Source organism: Onychostoma macrolepis, chromosome 05 (genome assembly GCF_012432095.1).
Source record: "Onychostoma macrolepis isolate SWU-2019 chromosome 05, ASM1243209v1, whole genome shotgun sequence".
NCBI lineage: Eukaryota > Metazoa > Chordata > Actinopteri > Cypriniformes > Cyprinidae > Onychostoma > Onychostoma macrolepis.
This window is the reverse complement of record NC_081159.1, coordinates 44,096,355-44,117,525: the sequence shown is the minus strand read 5'-3', so window position 1 is coordinate 44,117,525 and position 21,171 is coordinate 44,096,355. Positions and strand designations below refer to the sequence as shown.

Below are 21,171 nucleotides of genomic sequence, written 5' to 3'. Positions count from 1 at the left end.
TTGTCTGCGGTTTCCTACATTATCAGTTGCTATTGTCATGTTGCTCAAAATCTATTATATAGTTCTCTGTGCTATAGTCTTACCCTCAAAACCTCAAGTCATTAGTTCATCGTATAAGTCATTAAATGCAAAATGGTTGATCTAGTTGTCATAAACTGTCAAGCATATGTTCTACACATTTCTATTAGACTTTTTGTAAATTTGCCATGAATTGTGAAAGTGAATCTTGACTTTCACTAATGAAGAGAATGTAGATCAACCAATGACAAACCAGTTCTCTGAAATACTGTAGCTCAAAGGTACATCTCATGAACCTTCAATTGGAAAGCATATATAGACAGAGGACAACACAAGAGTTACAAATTAAGTACATATGTGTGAGGGATGAAGTGTGTGTGTTAGTTGGTGAGATGAGTGAACTATTCCTTTAATAATGTCTTCCTATATGTATGTGAAGCATTGTAGCATCCATTTTTCACTTTGTTTTTTTTTTTTTTTTCTTTATGCATTAGAGCTGTACTTAAACAGATTTTTTTTTTTAAAAAGTGAATTTAGCTGAAACATAAGCCAGTTACAGACAGTAATCAAAACTGATATACTGATCATCTGAATAAGTCATAATATGTTTTCTCAGAGCTGTGGTAGGTACAGGAGTGGTCCAGGAATTAATCACCTATGGGCAAAGATTATATTGCTAAAGGGTCAGTTTACTTACAATACACTTATTAGTCAAAATCACACACATACACACAAAATCGATAATGATAGGAGGAGGATGATCAAATCTCTCTCGGTTTCAGGCTTTCCACATTTTGCTGCTCAAATGCATTCAGGGAGTACATTGTAAATTCCTTTCTGTTTTTATCCAAAGGCCCTCCATTACGTGCTAACTGTCAGTAATCTGTGTCTGTCTGTGAGTCTCGTGTAGATCTTACCTCAGTCACTCTGGAGAGAAGAAAACCACCAATTTTGCATCATGGGTTGGGCTTATACCCCGCTAGTCTTCACACTAAAGCATGATGAAGTGAGGAACAGCCAAAATGCTTACATACATGGTGTAATAGTAAGTCATGGAAAAGGTTAGCTCATCCATGCTTATATTACACAGATAATGACAACTAATGAAATTCAATAGCACTCACTTATTTCCTGTAATAACCTGCACTAAAATGAAATTCAAGGGATGTACAGAAGCATTTCGTTGGTATAATAATTTTTTGTTTTGTTTTTTTGAGAGTTTAATTAACATTTGATTTGAACCTGATTATTATTACAGCAGTGACAACTGATACAAATTTTTTTTTTTATATATATATGTGTACTGTAAGTGTTTGCATCCAGCTGTGGGCAAGTGTGTGTGAAAGCAGACGTGTGTTTGTTTACAAGCACCTTTTACACACAAAAACTTGATCTTTACAAATTTCTATTCTTATATCACTATTCTTATTACCAACATCAGAAAAACTTTCCTCTATTTTTTTAAAAACTCTACAAACGTACCAATACATACAATTCAGCAATTCAGTTTCCTGCTGAAATTAACATTAGGCAACAATGTTTTAAAATAAATAAATAAAATGCACAAATGAGTATGATTTAATTATAAGTTTTATTTACTGTTAAAAATTTTAATTTAATTCTTAATGCCGCTAAAACACATTGAAATGCTCTAAATTACATAAAATTTATTTGAGACAACTGGTAAAACTGGAAATGGACTTTATATTTAAATATATCATAGCCTATATATTGAAGATGCCACATTATCTAACATACACATTCGTAATATTTATTTACGACTTCATTGGCTGCATTTCAGTTTGAGCTTCATGCACAACAAGAGACTTTTATTTGATATTTGGGATCAATGGCTGAACCAATTCAGAATTTATTAAGAGATTCTTCACAAGTTTTCAAGGTATTATTAGAATTTGTAAAGTTCACACATTTAATGAAAATTATTTGAATTATTTTTGTTGTTGTTGTTGTTTGTTTTTATGTGTTATACTCCTCAATGTTGCTCCACACTCATCTCAGTAGGTGGCGGAAATGCACTATAAGTTAGTTTGCCAACCGCCAATAAGCTGAAAGAAGAAGAATGGCTGAACCTCATTGGTTTAACCTGAGAGTTCAAACCACGTCATTACAGGCAGGGAACCAATCAGCTGAGAGTCGCGCACGCGCCGTGGATCATCAGCTGTTCTGGCGGTAAAATAAAGAAGAAGAGTGGATGTCAACAAAGTACCAGCGCGACGGACCTTGAGGTTTTTTTATATTATAATTAACAATTACACATTAATGATAAATAATTCTATTTAATTGTTATTCTCCAACCTTTATTGAGCGGTCACTAAATGTAAAACATCCGGGTAACTTACTGAGTTGTTCGGCTGTGTTCTTCTTATAAAATGATATCAAATATCAATCACATTTACATCTTTTAATACCGTGTTATTGTTTTTTCATGCCGATATGATATTTGTCAGCTGTCAGTGATGTCTCGGAGAACAGATTCAGTGTTTGTCTCGTCTCTCGGTAAAGGAGACACTTTACATCAACAAGGTTTGAACTTCTTTTGCTCTTCTTTGTTTCAAACTTTACTTTAATGAACACAGATGTAGTTCTTCACCCTCAGTGATGCTTCTGCATGATGCTGATTGTGTGATGGATATAAAGAGTCTCTCTGTGTGTCAGTTTTAGCAGCGTTTGCTCGGAGTCGGATCTCAGAGGAGGATTTGATCCAGAATCCACGGTTCTGTAAGTTACTGGCGACTCTGTCGCAGCATGTGGACCGAACCGGACTCACACAGCAGCTCAGGAGGGACCGAGAGAAGGTCCGAGCCCACAAACTCCTGCACACCTCAGAACCACAAACACTAGAGCGTGTGCTCGCAACACCAGGTCATGGGTTCGATTCCTACTGACAGCATGAGCTGATAAAATACCGTGTTTACCTTGAATACAGTGTTACTTACTTTAGATAAAAGCATCTGGCATATGCTTAAAAGTAAAAATGGGTTAAAAAGTACATAAATATATCAGGGAAAGTGAATATTTTAGAGACTAGTCATTATTTCTTTAAGACTTCATCGCTAGTCTCTTCAGTTATTATGCTCTCATAAAAACAGCCTATATTATATTATATTATATCATATATGTTAAATATCCACAGCCTCCTTTGTGTATTTATTAAGTATTAGGCCTATATATTTTGTTTCATATATGTTTTCAGCTACCAACATAGTCATCAAAGTCTTCGTAGTCTCTGTTTAACACATTTTGTCACATTTAAATACATTCTGCAGATTTTTTTTACCGCAATAAGTGCTAATAGTTGTAGTTTAGTTGAGGAACAGCTGTGGTGTGTGTTCTGCAGGCCGAGCGCGAGCTGCACGCTCAGAGGTTGAGTTGGCTGCGTGTGGAGAGCGTTCATCGGGTCCTGAGAGAAATCGTCCAGGAGACCCGCTTCAGTAAAGCCTCCAGCGCTCTGACAGCGGAGGACAAGGTACCGACATCAACCTCAGAGACCGCTGCTGTGTGTTTGAATGAGTATAGAGGTGGTGTGAATGCTCCAGAAGACTGTAAGCAGCGTGTGTGCCGGTGTTTTCAGTTCTACAGCACGCTGGAGCAGTGTTTGATGGTGGCTCAGTGTGTGAAACAGATGGAGGTCAGCTCTGATAGCAGTGAAGATCACAGCGGTGTTCTGGGACTGACTGCAGAAAGAGTCCAGAGACAGATGCCTCCTGAACAGGTGCTGCGTCCTTCACTTCACTTCACTGCTGCTCATCAAATCACTGCCTCTCTGAGCGTTATTTACACAACGCTATAATTTATATAAGTGTTTTTAATTAGCGTCAGTTTATATTTAAAGTAATTGTATTATGTGCTTTTGTCATTTTTATTATTATTATTATTTTTTATATTAATATTTATTTTATTTCAATATTAGTTACTTTATTTCCAGTTAGTTATTTAATGCTTTTAAGGAAACTAAACAAAGGTTAGAATTGTTACTTTGGCAACTAACTAATTAAGTTTTTATATATATATATGTTTTATTTTATTTCCGATTCATTTCAATTAACAAAAATGTTTTAATAGTTTTAGTTTTAGTTAATGATAATAACCCTGGTGCTGGAATGTGTCAGACTGAAAGAATGTAACTATGTGACATAATCCCTTAAACATAATTAAGTAAATGAGCATGTCTAAGCCGCAAAGTATTTAGATGTCATAAATCAGAGATTAAAGATAGCTGGTATTAAGCATAGATTAAATGAAATGCTGATTCAACCGATTCAAAATATTAATAAAAACTGTAGTATCTGAATAATACTAAAATAACGCTGAAATAAGTTTGTTGAAGCACTAAAATTACTGATTGGAAATAAAATAATAATAATAATAACTAAATCTGAAATAAAATAAAATTAAGCCTATTGAGTAAAATAAATACTAATAAAAATGACAAAAGCACATAAAAGAAGTACTTAAACTTATTAAAATTAAATTAAAAAAATAATAAAATCAAATGAAAGCTAATTTAAAATATTAATAAAATCTAATAGTATATAAATAATATTAACTGCAGTCCAGGTGATTTTTATTGTAATGATCACTTCATCGCGTGTCAGCGCAGCTTGTATTGAAGCCAGATCGGTGCTTTAATGGTTTTCTGATGCAGTGAATGATGTTTAAAGCTGATCTCGTGTTTGTCTTCAGGAGCTGGTGGAGATGAAGCAGAGGTTGTCATCAGAGCTCCTGCAGCATCTGAAGAAGAAGGCCGTCGGTATCCTGACGTACTATCAGCCGGAGCGGGGTAAACCGATCAACACCGCTGAGACACGATGTGTTTAATGATGGGATATTAGGACGGTTTTGATCTGATCTGTTCTCTCAGAGAATGAAAGCGAGGGTCTCAGGAGCGTGAAGCTTTCCAAACTTCCTGAACTGCTGGACGCTGAACAAAAGAGAGCCGAGAGCCTTACAGAGAAAAACCGAGAGAACGTCACGTTACTGCAGCGACAAACACACACGAACCTGTCTGTGAGTCCAGAGAAACACATTCATGTCTGCAAGACACCCGACACACTCACTGAAGACCTGTTAGTGACGCAGGCTGTCTGTAGACATACTGAAGAAACAGAAGTGTGCAAAGCATTTTCAGATGTTAGATCATCATAATTCATCACAATTTTACAACTCTTAAAATAATTGTAGTGTAGAAGCAAAAGAATGAATTAGTTTTTGAAATTTAAGTAATGTTTTTACTCAGAATTGAATGTTTTTTTTAAATGTTTCACCAGGAATAATCTTATTTTTTATTATTAGATATTTTTAAGCAAATATTGAAATGGTAAATATTATGTATGTTATAATGTTGGTTGTCACTTCTTGTTTTTCATTGTTTCTTTTCAAATATGTTGATCTTGCCATAAAAATAGCCATAGATGCTAGTATGGCAATATAAGTAAATTAATTAGTTTTCATTTTAATTTTAGTTTAGGTTTTAGTAATTTTGTAATGTGCTTTTGTCTTTTTTATTTTTTTTACTGATTAGGTTTAATTTTTTTAATTTATTTTTTTATCTCAGTTTCAGTTTTTATTTATTTCCGGTTAGTAATTTGATTTTAGTGCCTCAACTTAAACAAAATGAATGAACTAATTAAAGTTGAAGTTGATCTTGGCTTAAAATAATTAGATTGTGTTTAACAGAAGATATTAGGGTTATTATAGTTAACTAAAACCATAAAGAAAACATTTGTTATTTGAAATGAAATAAACTTTTACTAAAATAAAATATATATTTTTATTTCATCTAGTTGGCAAGGCAACATTTCTCATTCATTTAGTTTAACTTGAAGTACTAAAATAAAAGCTAAATAAAATATTAATATAAATTAGTACAAAAAAATGGATACTATATATAAAACAATAATCAAAACAAGTGAGTTACTAAAACTTTAAAACCAAGTAGCACTTGTTCCGCTTCCAGTGAAAGTGTGTGACAGTGATGTGTGTGTTTGTCAGGAGCTGCTGAAGAGCATGAACATCCTTCAGAGTCTCGTCCTGGATCTCCGGCTCAAGGCTCAGAAAGATCTCGACCGGAAGAAGATCGAGTACTTCCAGGCCAAATGCGAGATCGGTTTGCAGAAGATCAGGTACGATCGCTGCTCGTGCTCTTGAATGTGATATTGAGATCATCTGCGTGTTCATGAGGATGAGTTTGTTCTGCAGAGCCGAGATGCTGGAAGTTCAGCTGGACACCTACACAAGAGACAAGATAGCGGCTCATAAGACAATTACGTGAGTAACGCCAGCAGCGTCCGTCTGTGCAGGACTGTTAATGAAAACTATTAAAAACACTTCTGTTCATTGAAATAACATAAATTCAATATAAATATTAGTATAAAATATTCAAAATATTCATAACTATAATAGTATCTCATTAACTAAATTACTAACTGAAAATAAATAGAAACTGCAACTGAAATTAAATTAAGCTTAATCATTCTAATTAAAAAATACTGATAAAAATGACAAGCACATAACAAAACTAATGTAAAATAAATGTAAACCCTGAAAATATAAAAATAAAAGCCAACTCAAAATATTAATATTAATAAAAACTAATAATATTAAAATAACACTTTTGTCAGTTAGGAAGGAATTATGGAATCCTATATATGGACAAGGGGTCATATGATGCTATTTTAAAGATCGTTATTTTGTGTATTTGGTGTAACAGAATATGTTGACATGCTTTAATGCTCAAAAAACACATTATTTTTCAAATACTGTAGATTATTGTAGTTCCTCTATGCCCCGCCTCTCAAACACGTTGTTTTCTACAAAGCCCCTCCTTCCAACAAGTGCAGTCTGCTCTGATTGGCCAGCTGACCCAGTGCATTGTGATTGGCCGAACACCACAAGCACGCGTCAGAAATGTAACGCCCCTTTCCATTATCGCGAGCTTCAGCTTTCAAGTTAGTTTTATCAGTTCAAGCCCGAAAGGGACAGACACAGTGATGATGCTCGTATGTATTTGCACACAAGCCGCGGTTAAGACAATTTCTGACGGGCTGTACACTCCGCTGTGATGTGACCCTGTTCCCCTCACACACACACACACACACACACACACACACACGAAACGCGGTACACACAAAACTCCGCATTTGAACAGTCAATAGCAAATACTTGAACTAATAACAAAACATACTTACAGTCGCTAATTCATAATCGCCAGATTGTCAGAGCAAAGCCAGAATTGACCCTTTTGTTTTTTTTGTTTGTTTTTAAGAAATGGCCTAGGTTCACAGAACTATCGTCCATAAAATGCGTTGCACAAATTCGAACATTTGGGTTGTTTTAGGGGGGCGTGGATGAGTCTTAACTTTTATAAAGAATATCTCTTTGGTTTTGAGACTTTAGTCTTTGCAACTTCAGGGATCTCATCGATGCACAAACAGCTTGTAACACTCCAAAGAGAAAGAAAAACTTGAAATCACATCATATGACCCCTTTAATGCACATTTCTGCTGATATTTTACAATATTCATCAGTGCACTATTTTTAAGGGAAATATGTTATATGTTCGGTCTTGAATCAGGTCTTCATACAATCACTGTTTCAGAGTTTGTAACCAGAGTCATCAGTCACTGTTGTGGATCTGTGATTGTTTTCAGGGAGAAGCTGAGAGCGGAGCTGAAATCCTCAGAGCTGGACAAACAGACGCTGGAGTCTAAGCTGACCTCCTTCCAGATCTACGGCGAGGAGTTTGAGGCTCTCGCTGAGGAATATTCAAGACTGCGACGGGAAATCAGCACCAAATCCTGGGCGCTGAAGGAGTTCTCCACATGAATAACAGAATCAGCTCAGCATTGTGCTGTAATGCTGGTCAAAGCTCTCATCAGTTCTGTCCGGTCATTCATTCGAATCCTGCTTCTGAATTCATTTGTTATTCTTGATCATTTAATATTATTTTACTAATTAACCAGTCGAAATCAACAAGTACAAGTGTAGTCAAAGTTGACTGTCAGCTGCTGTATTAATAAAAAAAGTCAAACTTGATTTGTTTTCTTGATGTTGTTATTATTATTATTTTACTGATATCTGGCTTCAACATTGTAGAAATAAATGTGTAGTTTTTATTCTGAACTACTGAATGACACACTTTAGGTTGTTATTATAGACATTGATGTTGTTTCAAAACATTGTTGCTTCTTAAACATGTAGTTCTATTTTGATGTGATATAATTTTCTAGAAGAATTTTGTTTTAAGAATTTAGAGTATTGAGGAGTATTGTATTTGTTATTAATATTATTCACCTTTTTTGTTTGTTCGGATTTCCAAACATTTGAAACTTTGAATTTTATTTATTTTTTTAAAGTATTTTAAAATGTATTATTTGTCATCTCCTCTAATGTCTTCACTAGTATTATTTATGCCCAAAAAGTGTGGGAATTTTATATTACAGAATTCATGTGCAAAAGTATATATAATAATGTAATAAATCATTAATTTTAATGATATATTACATTGTTATTAAGCACACATACAGTTATGGCCAAAAATATCGGCACCCTTGGTAAATATGATCAAAGAAGGCTGTGAAAATTAATCTGCATTGTTAATCCTTTTGATCTTTTATTAAAAAAATTCACAAAAAAACTAACCTTTAATTGGATAATAAGAACTTAAAATGAGGGGAAATAAATGTTTTTCTCAAATACATGTTGGACACAATTATTGGCACCCCTAGAAATTCTTATGAGTAAAATATCTCCGAAGTATATTCCCATTCATATTCACAATTTTGAGCACTCCAGGATGATTATGAACATGAAATTATCCAGCCATGGCTTCCTGTTTCACAGAAATATAAATATGAGGAACACAAAGCCCAAATTCCCTCCATCATCCATCACAATGAGAAAAACCAAAGAATATATTTCTGATGTGCAGCAAAAGATAATTGAGCTTCACAAATTAGTGAAGTGGCTTTAAGAAAAGAGCTGGAGCAGTGAAAATTACCATTTCCACCATCAGAGCAATAATTAAGAATTTCCAATCAACATAAAATGTTAGGAAACTGCCTGGAAGAGGACGTGTGTCTATATCGTCCTAATGCACGGTGAGAAGGAGAGTTTGAGCGGCTAAAGACTCTCCAAGACCACAGCTGGAGAACTGCAGAAAATAGTTGAGTCTCAAACAGCAGCTACATCAGCACATGTTGTTTTGGGAGGGTTTCGAGAATAATTTTCCTCGCTCATCCAAACACAAACTCCAGCATATTCAGTATCAGACATGACTGGAACTTCAAACGGGACTGGCTTCTATGGTCTATGATCAGGCATTACAGGAGAACATTTAGAGCTGTTAAACTGGCAAATGGAGGTTTCAAAAAGTATTAAATAAAAGGGTGCCGTTAATTGTGGCCAATGTGTATTAGAGAAAAACATTTATTTCATAACGATATTTCCCCCATTTTAAATTCTTATTATCCAGTGAAAGGTTAGGTTTTTGTGATGGGTTTGTTTTATTGTGTATTAATATTACAGTATTTTATAGTTAGTATATCGTATAGTAAATACAAGTATATAATTGTTTTGTATATATTATATTTGATGGATTATAGCCTATTATTTTTTAAGTTCTTCCGCACCTCTAGGGGTCGCGCTGTGACACGGAAGTGACGCTCGAGCAAAAGCAACGTCAACTTCCGCTGAGGCTGCACGCAGCGGGTGAAGTTGTTAGCAGTGTTGAATTTATTGTATTTTGTTAGCGATTGAAATGGATGTGGTTCTGTATATTGTAGCTGCGGTTATTCTGCTCGTTCTGATAGTGTTTGCTGTGAAAGTTCGTGGACGCACTGAAGAAGGTGAGTGAAATGTAGACATAAAACCAGCCAGAGATGCGACAGACAGCAGCTGTCAAGACACTAGTGTTGTTATTAGTGTCGATCAAAGCTGTTATTACTGTATAATGAGACTTTCTCTGGCTGCTTGAAGACTGTCATTAAAACTCGGTGAAGATTTTGATGTTCTTGCAGTCACTGGATTTGAAGAATGAATCTTCTCTTTCATAAAATGTAATGGATGCAAACTGTATATTTTTAAGTATAAAGACCCATTAATACTCTATAACATCACTATACATCACTGGCTTCTATATTGTTCCTGACTTGAAGTCAAAGCAAATTATTAAAATATTATCTAAAATATTTTTTGTGTGTGTGTGTTCAGTATCTCCTTTTTGGACCCACTTTTGGAGTATTTTTCTAATTAATTTAATATAAATATCATTCCAGAGTAAATATAATAAAACTTAGATAAAAATACAAACAAATAATAAAACTTAGATGAACATAAGTAACCAAAAAAAAAAATTAAATAAATAATAAAGAAAGAATTAATACATTTAACAGTATAGTACTATATTGTGTAGAATGTTTTTTTTTTTTTAATGGTGTATAGTATAATTTTGTATTCTATCTGTTTTCTTTTTATTTATTATACAATTAACAAAAGCAAAAAAAGTCTCTAACACTAGCTTACTCTATTCTTTTTCTATTCTATCTTTTCTTTTTATTTATTATACATTAAAAAAAAATAATAATAAAAAACCTTGCTAGTGTACTGTGTTAAGCTGACTGAGACTTGTTATAGCACTTGCGTATCATTGCTCTTTTGTTGATTTTGATTGCTTCTATTGTCCTCATTTGTCAGTCGCTTCAGATAAAAGCATCTGCTAAATGACTAAATGTAAATGTATATATTTAATGCCAATTTAAGTTAGTCTGAAGTGGGGTTTTATACATATATAGCAGCCTTTTAAGTGTTTGAGTGACAGCTCTTGTGCTCGTCTGTGTTCCAGCAGCTGATCGTGAGGATGCTCAGAATGTGGCGGTTCGAGCCGCGGTCCGTCCGCAGCCGGCAGAGGAGCGTCCAGCAGGAATGCCTCGCCGCCGGAGAAACCTGCACAGCAGAGTGAACGTCCAGCGCGCACAGCAGCCGTCAGACAACGGTAAACACGCAACAGTGTGCACATGCAAACAAAAAAGAAGTTGTTACATTTGTTGCAAAGTTAATTCATACCTGGTTCATTCATTAAGGCTGGACACTACAGGCAAACCAGTGTTTTATTCATGCACTGATCAGTTTTGACCAATTTTGCTTCCATATCATATCTTTTTTCAGACCAGTGTAAAGAAGAATATTAGTGCTGTCAACCGATTAATCGCATACAAAATAAAAGTTTTTTGTTTGCATAACGTGTGTTCTATGTATATACAGTATAAATGCACACATACAGTATATATTTTGAAAATATTTACATGTCTACATTTATATTAATATAAGTTATATTATATATAAATATATTTAATATATAAACATAACATATATTTCTTAAATATATACATGCATGTGTGTGTATTTATATATACATAATAAATATACACAGCACACACACATATACAGTATTATGTAAAAAAAAAAATTTTTATTTTGGATGCGATTAATCTTTTGACAGCACTAAAAAAAATACACATTTAAGTGTTTATTTTATTGCACTTTATCTATTTGTTTCTAGATTTCAATTCCAATTCATATCTTTTTGCTTTTTTTTTTTCATTAACGTTTTTCTCTTACACACACACCAAACTTTACATTTTATTCCTCTCTATATTCTGAAAGTTTGTTCATGTATCATTCACACTTATTTATACAACATTTGATTCCTAAAAACATGAAAATGTTTTATTTTTTCTGTCTATTAACAGTATTTTCTGATTTATGGAGTGATAAAAAGAGAAATCCAAGGTTTCCTCCGGAAAAACCTTTAACTTTAATATGTCAGTAAAATTAAACAAGAACCTGACTTTAACAAATCTTCAGATTTCTGTTCTGGAAATGTATGCAAATTAGTGCATATATTTAATTAGATGTCTCATTTGCATATTTAAACAACATTTCAGAAAACTTGTAATACAAAACAATTGTCTTAATATACTGTGATTAAAGGGTATAGTATAGGGGCGATTTTGGATACAGTCTAAGTATCGCATAGATGTGTCACTAAACTGTAATCTGTGTCTTCAGAGGACAGTCCTGTGGAAGCGGAGGAGAATCCGGAAGACACGCAGCCGTCTGAAGAACGTCCTCAAGCTTCTGCTAAAGTCGGAGCAAAGAAACAGAAGAAGCTGGAGGAGAAGCAAGCGCGGAAAGCTCAGAGAGAGGTTACAACACTGCTGTTACTTCTCTGCTTGCACCCGTATCAGGAGTCTGGTTATTAATGTGTGTGTTTTAGGTCGAGCTGGAAGAGCGAGAGGAGAGGAGGAAGATGCAGGAGCTCAGAGATCAAGAGAGACAGAAAGAAGATGAGAAGGAGAGACTGCAAGAGCAAAAACGGGTAATTTTAACTAGTGGTTGATCAGTATATATCGCCGAGTCTGATATTATTGGCCTGAAGTTTTTCTGTTTGGTGTGTTGAAAACAGGACTTTTATTTTGACAGCACCTGAGCGCAGATGCACAGGAGCTTCCGTCTCCATCTTCAATCATTTACTGTCTTTGCTTAACAGTTCTTCTCATAATTAAAAGGCAACCGCTATTATACTTTTTCATACATATAAAGTATTAAACACAGCATAGAGTCCGAGTCAGAGTGTTCGCAACAGTGTGCACCTGCAAAGGATGTTGTTACATTTGTTGCAAAGTTCATTTTAGGGTCATACCTGGTTCATTCATTAATGCCGGACGCTACAGCCAAACCAGTGTTTCTTCATGCACTGATCAGTTTTGCTTTCATGCCATGTCTTCTTAGTGGGAAGAAATCATCCAAAATTCACATTTCATTGTTCCTTTTATTGCACATGCCATGTAAAACATGGTTAAATAAGTGTAAATGTTCTCCAAAGCAGTATGCTCCTCTCTTCCGCAGGAGGAGGAGTTACTGCGTGCTAAAGAGGAGCAGGAGCGTAAGGAGGAGGAGGAGTACCAGCGGCTGAAGGAGTGTTTTGTGATCGAGGATCAGGGAGAAGCAGAGGAGCTCAGTGAACAGGAGGTGCGTCTCTCTTCCTGCGCGCTCTCCGCGTCTGCTCTCCTTCTTCTGCGTTTCACGTTATCTCATGTTTGTGTGTTTTTCAGTCTCGCAGCCTGCTGCAGGAGTTCATCCAGTATATCAAGGTAACGCATGCATTCAGATTAAAGCTGCTGCATTCATATTTGTGAGAGGAAACGACAGTCCCAGGTTAAAAAAAGTACACTTCCATAATGTACTTAAAGTGCTCTACTTTCGTGCACTAATTTCGTACTTAATACACTTAAGATCATCTAAGTGTACTCAGCTGTGCTATTTTGGTACACCATGAACTAAAATGCGCTTTTAACATACTATCTTTGTATTTAAAAAATGTAATTAGTCACCGCTTGTAGTACACTTGAGTGTATTAGTGTATGAAAGATGGGTTCTACAAGTGGTAACTAAATACATTTTTTAAATATAGAGATAGTATGTTAAAAGTGCATTTTAGTTCATATTCATGGTGTCCCAAAATAGCACAGTTGAGTACACTTAGATGATTATAAGTTTATCTTAAGAAGCACTAAAGAATAATTTTTAGTATATTTAGTACAAAATTAGTGCACAGAAATTGAGCACTTTAAGTACATTATAGAAGTGTTTTTTTTTTTTAACCAGGGGTGTCAGCTAGAGTAGATCTAGTGGTTTATTGGATAAATACTTTTCATATATATATATACTTTTCTTGGTAATACATTAAATTAAATTCTTTATGAATGGAAGATCTATTTAAATTTTTAAAAGTTGCTTTTTATTTGGAACTGAATGCACGTGATAAAATTAAAGAATCACTTAAAAACTTAAAAACAGTCAGACTACTATTATAAAACTTTATATAGTTGTAAAACTAAAAATTATATTAAAAAAAAGGTCTCTTTGGATGAGTCAGATTTTAGGTTGCATTCAAATAGGTTTCAAAATAGCAAAATAGACACATTTATACAGAGATAGTGCAAGATTTACCCAGAAATTGCTTGAAAATGTATAGAACTGTGTGGATTTGAATTTTGTAAAATCGGTATTGCTTTATTAGCAGCAGCTGTTACAGCTGTGCGTCAGTGTAGATTCTGCTTCTGTACGATGAAGCCTGGGTTTCTGTTTCTCTGTCTGTTCAGAATTCTAAAGTGGTTTTGCTGGAGGATTTGGCGTCCCGCTTCGGCATGCGCACACAGGTCAGTGTTCATAGCTGACCTTTGACCTCTGAACACATACTGGTGCTTTTAGACGATTGTTGATATGTGTTTCTGTACGTCAGGATGCTATTGCCAGACTGCAGGACCTGATAGCAGACGGCTCCCTGACAGGTACTCAATATAATTATATTCTGATGTGAAGCAATAACTTTACATCAAAACATGTTTTACAGTCTCCTGCTTTAAATGAAACTAGGAAACTCAGAACATACATTAATGGACATTGTTAAAAACCTTTCTCCTGGGAAAATATTAGAATTTTTATCAAACATCATTTTGAAAGATTGCATATAATTGTTTTTTATTTAGTTTGTAAAAAATAATATTTTTAAATTATTATATACAATTCACTGAAGTATTGTTATTAAGATTATTTTAAATCTTATTTGAGTTTGGCATTCGCAGTATAGCCTTTGATATGGTGTAAAATGTAACTTAAGACCATTACAGTAATTCCTGATGGATGCACTGCATTTCTTTTCTTATTTTTATTAAATGTCTTTTTTCACTCTGCTCATATGTCATGTTTCAGAAATAAACTAGGTTGCAAATGCAGCGGCCCCACGATAACAAAATCCAAAATAATACTAAACAAATTACAAATGTAAAAATAAATATTGATCTACTGCTTAATAATTTGAATAATCACGTACATCAGTATTTGATGACAAAAGTCAAATGAATGTTCTTTTACATGTCATTATTTCTATATTAATTTTACAATCACATTTCAGTCAGTCCCCATTTTCATTTTCATTTTTAAGGTTGTTGTGTTTTTGTCTTTTTTTTTTTATTTTTAATATTCATTTGTTTTAATTGTATTTATTCTATTTTAGTATATTAACTAAAATGAGAAGTATTTCCTTGGCAACTCCCTTAAATAAAACAAGTTTACATATTTTTTTTATTTTCAGTTAATGTAAATTTTTTTATGATTTTGGTGTCAGTTTTATTTAACTGTAATAACCCTGGCACATTTTAGGTAGAATTAGGGGCCGTTCACATTCTGTCTGAATTTGTCTAATTATTGGTATATTTTGCATGCATGTCACATTAACATCTTTGATGTGCATCTCACTGCATTATAAGATCATAAAGCAAATGCATGCATTTTTAATTGAATTATAGTTGCACTCATTTAACATGTTAAACTGACAGCTCTAATATAACCTCGTGTGTTTGTGCAGGAGTGATCGACGACCGAGGGAAGTTTATTTTCATCACGCCGGAGGAGCTGAACGCTGTGGCTCAGTTCGTCAAACAGAGAGGAAGAGTCTCGATCTCAGAACTCGTTCAAGCCAGTAACACCCTCATAAACCTGACGCCTGAGATCCAGACCGATGCGTGAACCTTCTGCATGAACACTAAATACTGTTTCCATTGCAAGGACTTGTAAATAAAGTGATATTATTTACAGCACACAGGGCTCATTTCCTACCTAATCTCCCTTATGTCACCCTGTAAGCATCGTACAGTAGGTATGGATATGTCTAATATTGTCTCAACCGCTTTAAGAAGTAGCTTGAGGCTGGTTTGTAATACAGAAGAATTGTTTTCAGTGGCAGAGAAGGAGATTTTATTTCATTGTTGTTGTACACGCAGTTTAAACAGGGTCCCCTCAGTCGTGCTTTGGATAAAAGCGTCTGCTAAATGCATAAATGTAAATGAAAACCTGGAAAAAATAGGGAATTTTAAGACTTTTTTTTTTCTTCCTAGTATATTTTTCTAGTAATATTCAGGTCTACAATATTTCATTGCATAGAAATGTTGTTTGTTGATGTAATATGTATTAAATTATTTGTAAACCCGATTATTTGGTTTTCACAAACAAATGACAAAGTCATAAATATTTATTGTTCAGAAACTGTTCAAAACATCCGAGTAATTTCCTCTCACTATCGACTGCCCTGTCGAATAAAAAAGTGTATTTTATTGTATTGACAGCTCAAACAGGGCTTTTATTGTGTCTTTTCTCATTATACATGCTTTCCTTAAATGATTTGTTCATCTTTATTTTAGTTCTACCCAGTGTTTTCCTGAGAGAATCAGAAAGCATGTATCTGGGAGGAGCGGCGTTATTCCTGCCAGGGTTTATAATTGTTTGCTGCTTGTTCGGCTTGTGACACTAATTTCCAGATTTTCCCTGAAGTGCAGCTTTTCTTTTTGCACATAGCTATTTTGATTGGCTTTAAAGATTTACTATAGCTAGGGGGTACATTAGGAGAAACAGAAAAAAAAAACTAAAAATTAATTAAATCAAACATAAAAATATAAATAAAGACATTAAATTGTTTACAAAAATGTACAGACTTTTCAAACATAATATTGTTTTTAGGTATTGCTGAACTGCAAAATTAAAAACAAAGGCTTATTTCCCCATAGCCATAAGACATATCATAAGTGGGGAAAAATGAGACTACAAAGGGAGAAATAAAGGAAGGCGTGTAAACCAACAAAATATAACAATGTCACAATTAAATCTTAATTCATTTTGTTTTGTTTGTGATTAAATATTTATAATGTAGCTACTTTCCGAATTTTATTCGTCAACAGCAACACAGTAGCCATTGCAAAAACACTCCAAAATCAGTAACATTACAGCAGCTTTTAATTTAGTATAGTTTAAGCTGAAATTTGAAATTGTTTAGTCTGATCTGTCTAGATATCAAGTTCTGAGACGCAGAAGTCGGTCGGTGTTGATGTAATGTGTGGCGTGCGCGCGCTGAGCCTCTAGAGGGCGCTGTTTGAGTCGCCTCGCGCATGCGCAGTGCGCTTTATGTACTTTCCTTCATATTGATTCAGCTTTTCTCAGGACGTTCCGCGTTTTAATCCGCTGCGATGAGCTTTTATTTACTGGATATTTTAATAACACAAGCAGCGTTTTAAATGTAAACAGACTGAGCTGCTTTATTCCGTTCCGGGATGAGAGCCGCAGATTACCGACGCTTTGTTCAGTGCGCAGAATTAATGTCTGAATTAATGTGTGTCAAATCATAGCTTTTATAATGTTACGAGGGATTCTTCGACTGTAACTGTCAAGGTGAGAATCATCGTTTTCTTTCAGTGTCGTCACGCCGGACTCGCTGTCAGACGGGCTTTATTATTATTATTATTATTATTATTAAGTTACAGGATATACCGGGGCTAGTTGTCACATAGTGTGATATATATATATATATATATATATATATATATATATATATATATATATATATATATATATATATATATATGAGAATTATTCTCTAAAATATATAGTGTGACAACTAGCCCCTTACATGAATGCACTTTAATGTGTGACAGTCACAGGTCCGGAGAGTAATAATGCTGGGGTTTCATTGCTCTTTCTCCAAAGGTACTCTGTTTATGAGGAACCATAAACACTCAAAGTGTGCAACAGCATTTGAAGTCTGTGAATAAGGTGAGACGTGCATTTTTTCTTTGAGTCGTTTCTACAGAAGATCCACTAATCTGTTTTTCTCTTCTCATGTGCTCATTGTTTAATTGCCTGTGGTCCTCAGATCAGCATGACCCTGGCGTTGACCCCTGCGGCTGTGTGCCAGTGCTTCACGCTCGTGTCGCTGTGCACGTCTATCGCAGATCCCAACTGGATCCAGGTCCAGAACTGCTCTGATTCCAGCAGCAAACTCATCTACGGCGTGGCCTTCACGCTGCACGCGTATCAGAACCTCACAGACACAGGTGTGAGCTTATAGCGCTGTTTATGACTGTGAACACCATCAGCTCATCCAAGATTAGGATGAGTGTGTTTCTTATCAGATTTGGAGAAATGTGTCATTGTATCACTTGCTCAATGGATGCTCTGCAGTGAATGGGTGCCGTCAGAATGAGAGTCCAAACTAAATAAAAACATCACAATAATCCACAGTCCATCAGTTAACATCTGGAGAAGACAAAAGCTGAAACAAATCCAGTATTAAGACGTTTTTAACTAAAATACGAGTCCATAATCTATAATAACGCTTCCTCCGGTGAAAAAGTGTTCTGGTGTGAATCAGGAGAGAAATCTGCACAGATCCAGCAGTGTTTACAAAACAGCTCTAAACTAATATGTGGCTGCATTTTGATGTGAGAGACAACAGGAGATGCACTTTTTCACTGCAGGAAGCGTTATTATGCATCATGGACTCATATTTTAGTTCAAAAAAAAAAATCTTAATGCTGGATTTGTTTCAGCTTTTGTCTTCTCCAGATGTTAACTGATGGACTGGAGTGGTGTGGATTATTGTGATGTTTTTATCAGCTGTTTGGACTCTCATTCTGACGGCACCCATTCACTGCAGAGCATCCGTTGCTGAGACACTGATGCAGAGACGCATTTCTACAAACCTGATGAAGAAACACACTCATCCTAATCTTTGGAGGCTTGAACATTTACGGTACATTTTCATTTTTTAATGAACTATTCCTTTAAACCTTTATTTTACCAAGTTAGTCTTTTCAAGAGTGGCCTAGCCAAAACAACAGCATAAAACAACAACAAACATAAAATAAATCTGACAAACTATACATAAAACATTGGCTAAAACCTCTTTGACTTGGCTTCTGTATTGTAAAGTATGACGGCAGTAGATGCAGTCCTCTGCATGCAGCAGCGTGTGATGAGCTGTAGTGAAGGTGTTGTCTGCTGCAGGGCCGCTCGGTGGGCTGCACGGATGGGGGATGTGGCTGCTGTACTCTCTGGCCGTTCTCTGCTACAGCGCTGTCCTGTTGTCCAGCTCCTCTTTCCTGCTGGACTTCCTCGGAGCAACGGTCACTCACTCAAAGCTGGTGACCTCACTGCACGTCTTGACAGGTGCCTCACATTAAACTGTTAGTAACACATGAAAAGGGTCCAGAAGTTGTCAATTGTCCATAAATCTAGTCTTACGCAAGCTATTTTATTTTCAATTGCATTAAAGCAAGACACAACTGGCAAAACCAGTGTTTTTTTTGGTTCCATAACACATCTCTTCTTTCAGACTAGTGGAAAGAAAACTTCTAAAACATTTAAGTGTTTATTTTATTGCACTTTATCTATTTGCATCTGTAGATTCAATTCCATTCATATGTTTAAAGAGTTTTTCTCTTACATAACAGCAAACTTTATCTATTCATTTTATTGACATATTCATATATACAACATTTTACTCCTAAAAACATGGTGAAAGTGTTTTTTGTTTGTTTGTTTGTTTGTTTCTGGCTGTTGACAGTATTTTTAAATTTATTTATGGAGTGATAAAAAGAGAAATCCAAAATATGACAACAAAATCAAACAAGAATTTAAGAATCTGCCTTTATCCAATGTGAATGTATGCAAATGAGCGCACAATTAATTAGATAATACATCATTTGCATATTTATATGCAAAAATAAAAACTTGTAATACAAAACAATTGTGAATTAGTGTTTTATTTTGTTTGATTTATTTAACATTTTTATGGTACATTTGAATGAATTCACAAACCTCATGCATTAATCAAAGATAACAGTTTTAAACATTGTCACATGAACTCATTGTGTTCCATGTTTAGCAGTTTTGTATAAAAATGTCTTTACTCTTGGCTGTTTGATCAAGTAAGAAACAGAAATGCAGAGAGTCTTTTGATATTGCAAACAGAAGAACCGTATGTGATCCTGATGTTTTACTAAAGTGTGTTTTCTCACATTCAGCGTTCGTCTGCGTGGCGGTTGTGGGTGTGTGCGCGGCCTGTATGAGTGTGATTGAACACATCCTGCATCGAGGGAAGACAGCAAGCCGCCCGGCGCTCTGCATGTCTGCAGGAGAAAGCTTCTACATCGAGATTTTGGGCCTGCTCTTCTCCTTCATAGCGTGCGCTCTGGCCCTCAAGGGTCATCCTGAACCCATCAGGCCCTGCGAGTACCTGAGCGTGGATGGAGCGGACAGCGAGACGGAGCCTTTGATTGGTCGAGCTGAGAGGGAGGAGTAAACAGACAGAGGTGCACTTCATTTCTAATGGCAGAAGAGCAAGAGCTGCTGTTAGATCAGGTGATCTCAGGAGCACGTACAGAACGAATGAAATCCAGAATTTAAGAATCGGCTCCTTCTGGTTCATAAGTGTGAATTTGAATTGAATTGATCACAGTATACAGGATCCCAACCAACAGAGAACGTTCTCAGAATGTTCTGTCGAGGTTCTCTCAACATTATGAAAAAACGTTCTTCCAGGAACAATTATAGAATGTTTTTTCGAAGTTATCTAGTCTTTAATAATGTTCTCAAAACATTAGCACAAAAATATTATAGTCTAACGTTTTTTAAATGTTACTAATTGTTTCAAAACATTCCGAGAACATTCAAAAGTAACATTCCCATAATGTTTGCGAAATTATTAAATGGAATGTTCTTTTAATGTTTGAATAATCAAAAAATAATAATTTTTTTACTTTTTAAATGTTCAGAAATAATGTTTTCATAACTTAACTGGAACATTAGCCAAATCTACTTCAAATATATTTTTGTTAGCTGGGATGTAGAATTAACAGGAATTATTAATGTAATTACATTACAATTAAAAGTAATTCAACAATCACAAAACAGTGAAAACATGTTTTTTTTTAAACAGTAATTATGCCATTAATTCAGACTAAGCGTGACTATTTATTTGTGGATATGTAGAGCTAATTGTTTAGAATTGGTTTGAAATAATATTGTGAAAGCACCACTTTGTTTTCAGATAATTTTATATTGTTTGACTCTATATTTAAATCTCAGGGATAAACTGGAGCATTCTGGGAAAAGAAGTTTTATAGCATAATAATCCATAAACTCAAATTTAATTTGGTGGGACTTTACAGTAAGATTCATGTTAGTAATGAATAACATTAAGTGTGACTTACGTGAAAAAAAAAAAAAAAGAATTAAATACAC

At 34.8% G+C, this 21,171-nt stretch overlaps 3 protein-coding genes across 5 annotated transcripts; all 3 read left to right on the top strand.

The window, feature by feature from the left end:
• Positions 1–2,116: 2,116 nt before the first annotated feature.
• Positions 2,117–8,107, top strand: LOC131540981 (HAUS augmin-like complex subunit 4). 2 transcript variants are annotated; one of them, XM_058776428.1, is made up of 10 exons: positions 2,117–2,264; positions 2,487–2,562; positions 2,695–2,834; positions 3,377–3,505; positions 3,611–3,751; positions 4,723–4,819; positions 4,901–5,046; positions 6,031–6,161; positions 6,238–6,306; positions 7,689–8,104. In XM_058776428.1, exons 2-10 carry the CDS (start codon positions 2,496–2,498, stop codon positions 7,861–7,863), a joined length of 1,095 nt encoding a protein of 364 aa, XP_058632411.1. In that variant the 5' UTR covers positions 2,117–2,264; positions 2,487–2,495; the 3' UTR covers positions 7,864–8,104. The 2 variants fall into 2 exon arrangements, with proteins under 2 accessions (XP_058632411.1, XP_058632412.1); XM_058776429.1 differs by having other exon boundaries at positions 2,224–2,369; positions 7,689–8,107.
• A 1,581-nt stretch (positions 8,108–9,688) lies between these two features.
• On the top strand, positions 9,689–16,216 carry LOC131540950 (DDRGK domain-containing protein 1). 2 transcript variants are annotated; one of them, XM_058776373.1, is made up of 9 exons: positions 9,689–9,884; positions 10,883–11,029; positions 12,106–12,242; positions 12,314–12,415; positions 12,946–13,068; positions 13,152–13,190; positions 14,202–14,258; positions 14,342–14,390; positions 15,467–16,216. In XM_058776373.1, the coding sequence occupies exons 1-9, from the start codon at positions 9,797–9,799 to the stop codon at positions 15,625–15,627; spliced, it is 903 nt and encodes a 300-aa protein (XP_058632356.1). In that variant the 5' UTR covers positions 9,689–9,796; the 3' UTR covers positions 15,628–16,216. The 2 variants fall into 2 exon arrangements, with proteins under 2 accessions (XP_058632356.1, XP_058632355.1); XM_058776372.1 differs by having other exon boundaries at positions 10,880–11,029.
• An 838-nt stretch (positions 16,217–17,054) lies between these two features.
• Positions 17,055–21,166, top strand: LOC131540362 (transmembrane protein 127). Its single transcript, XM_058775079.1, has 5 exons — positions 17,055–17,319; positions 17,635–17,700; positions 17,801–17,981; positions 18,934–19,095; positions 19,953–21,166. Exons 3-5 carry the CDS (start codon positions 17,807–17,809, stop codon positions 20,228–20,230), a joined length of 615 nt encoding a protein of 204 aa, XP_058631062.1. The 5' UTR covers positions 17,055–17,319; positions 17,635–17,700; positions 17,801–17,806; the 3' UTR covers positions 20,231–21,166.
• The last annotated feature ends 5 nt before the right edge of the window (positions 21,167–21,171 follow it).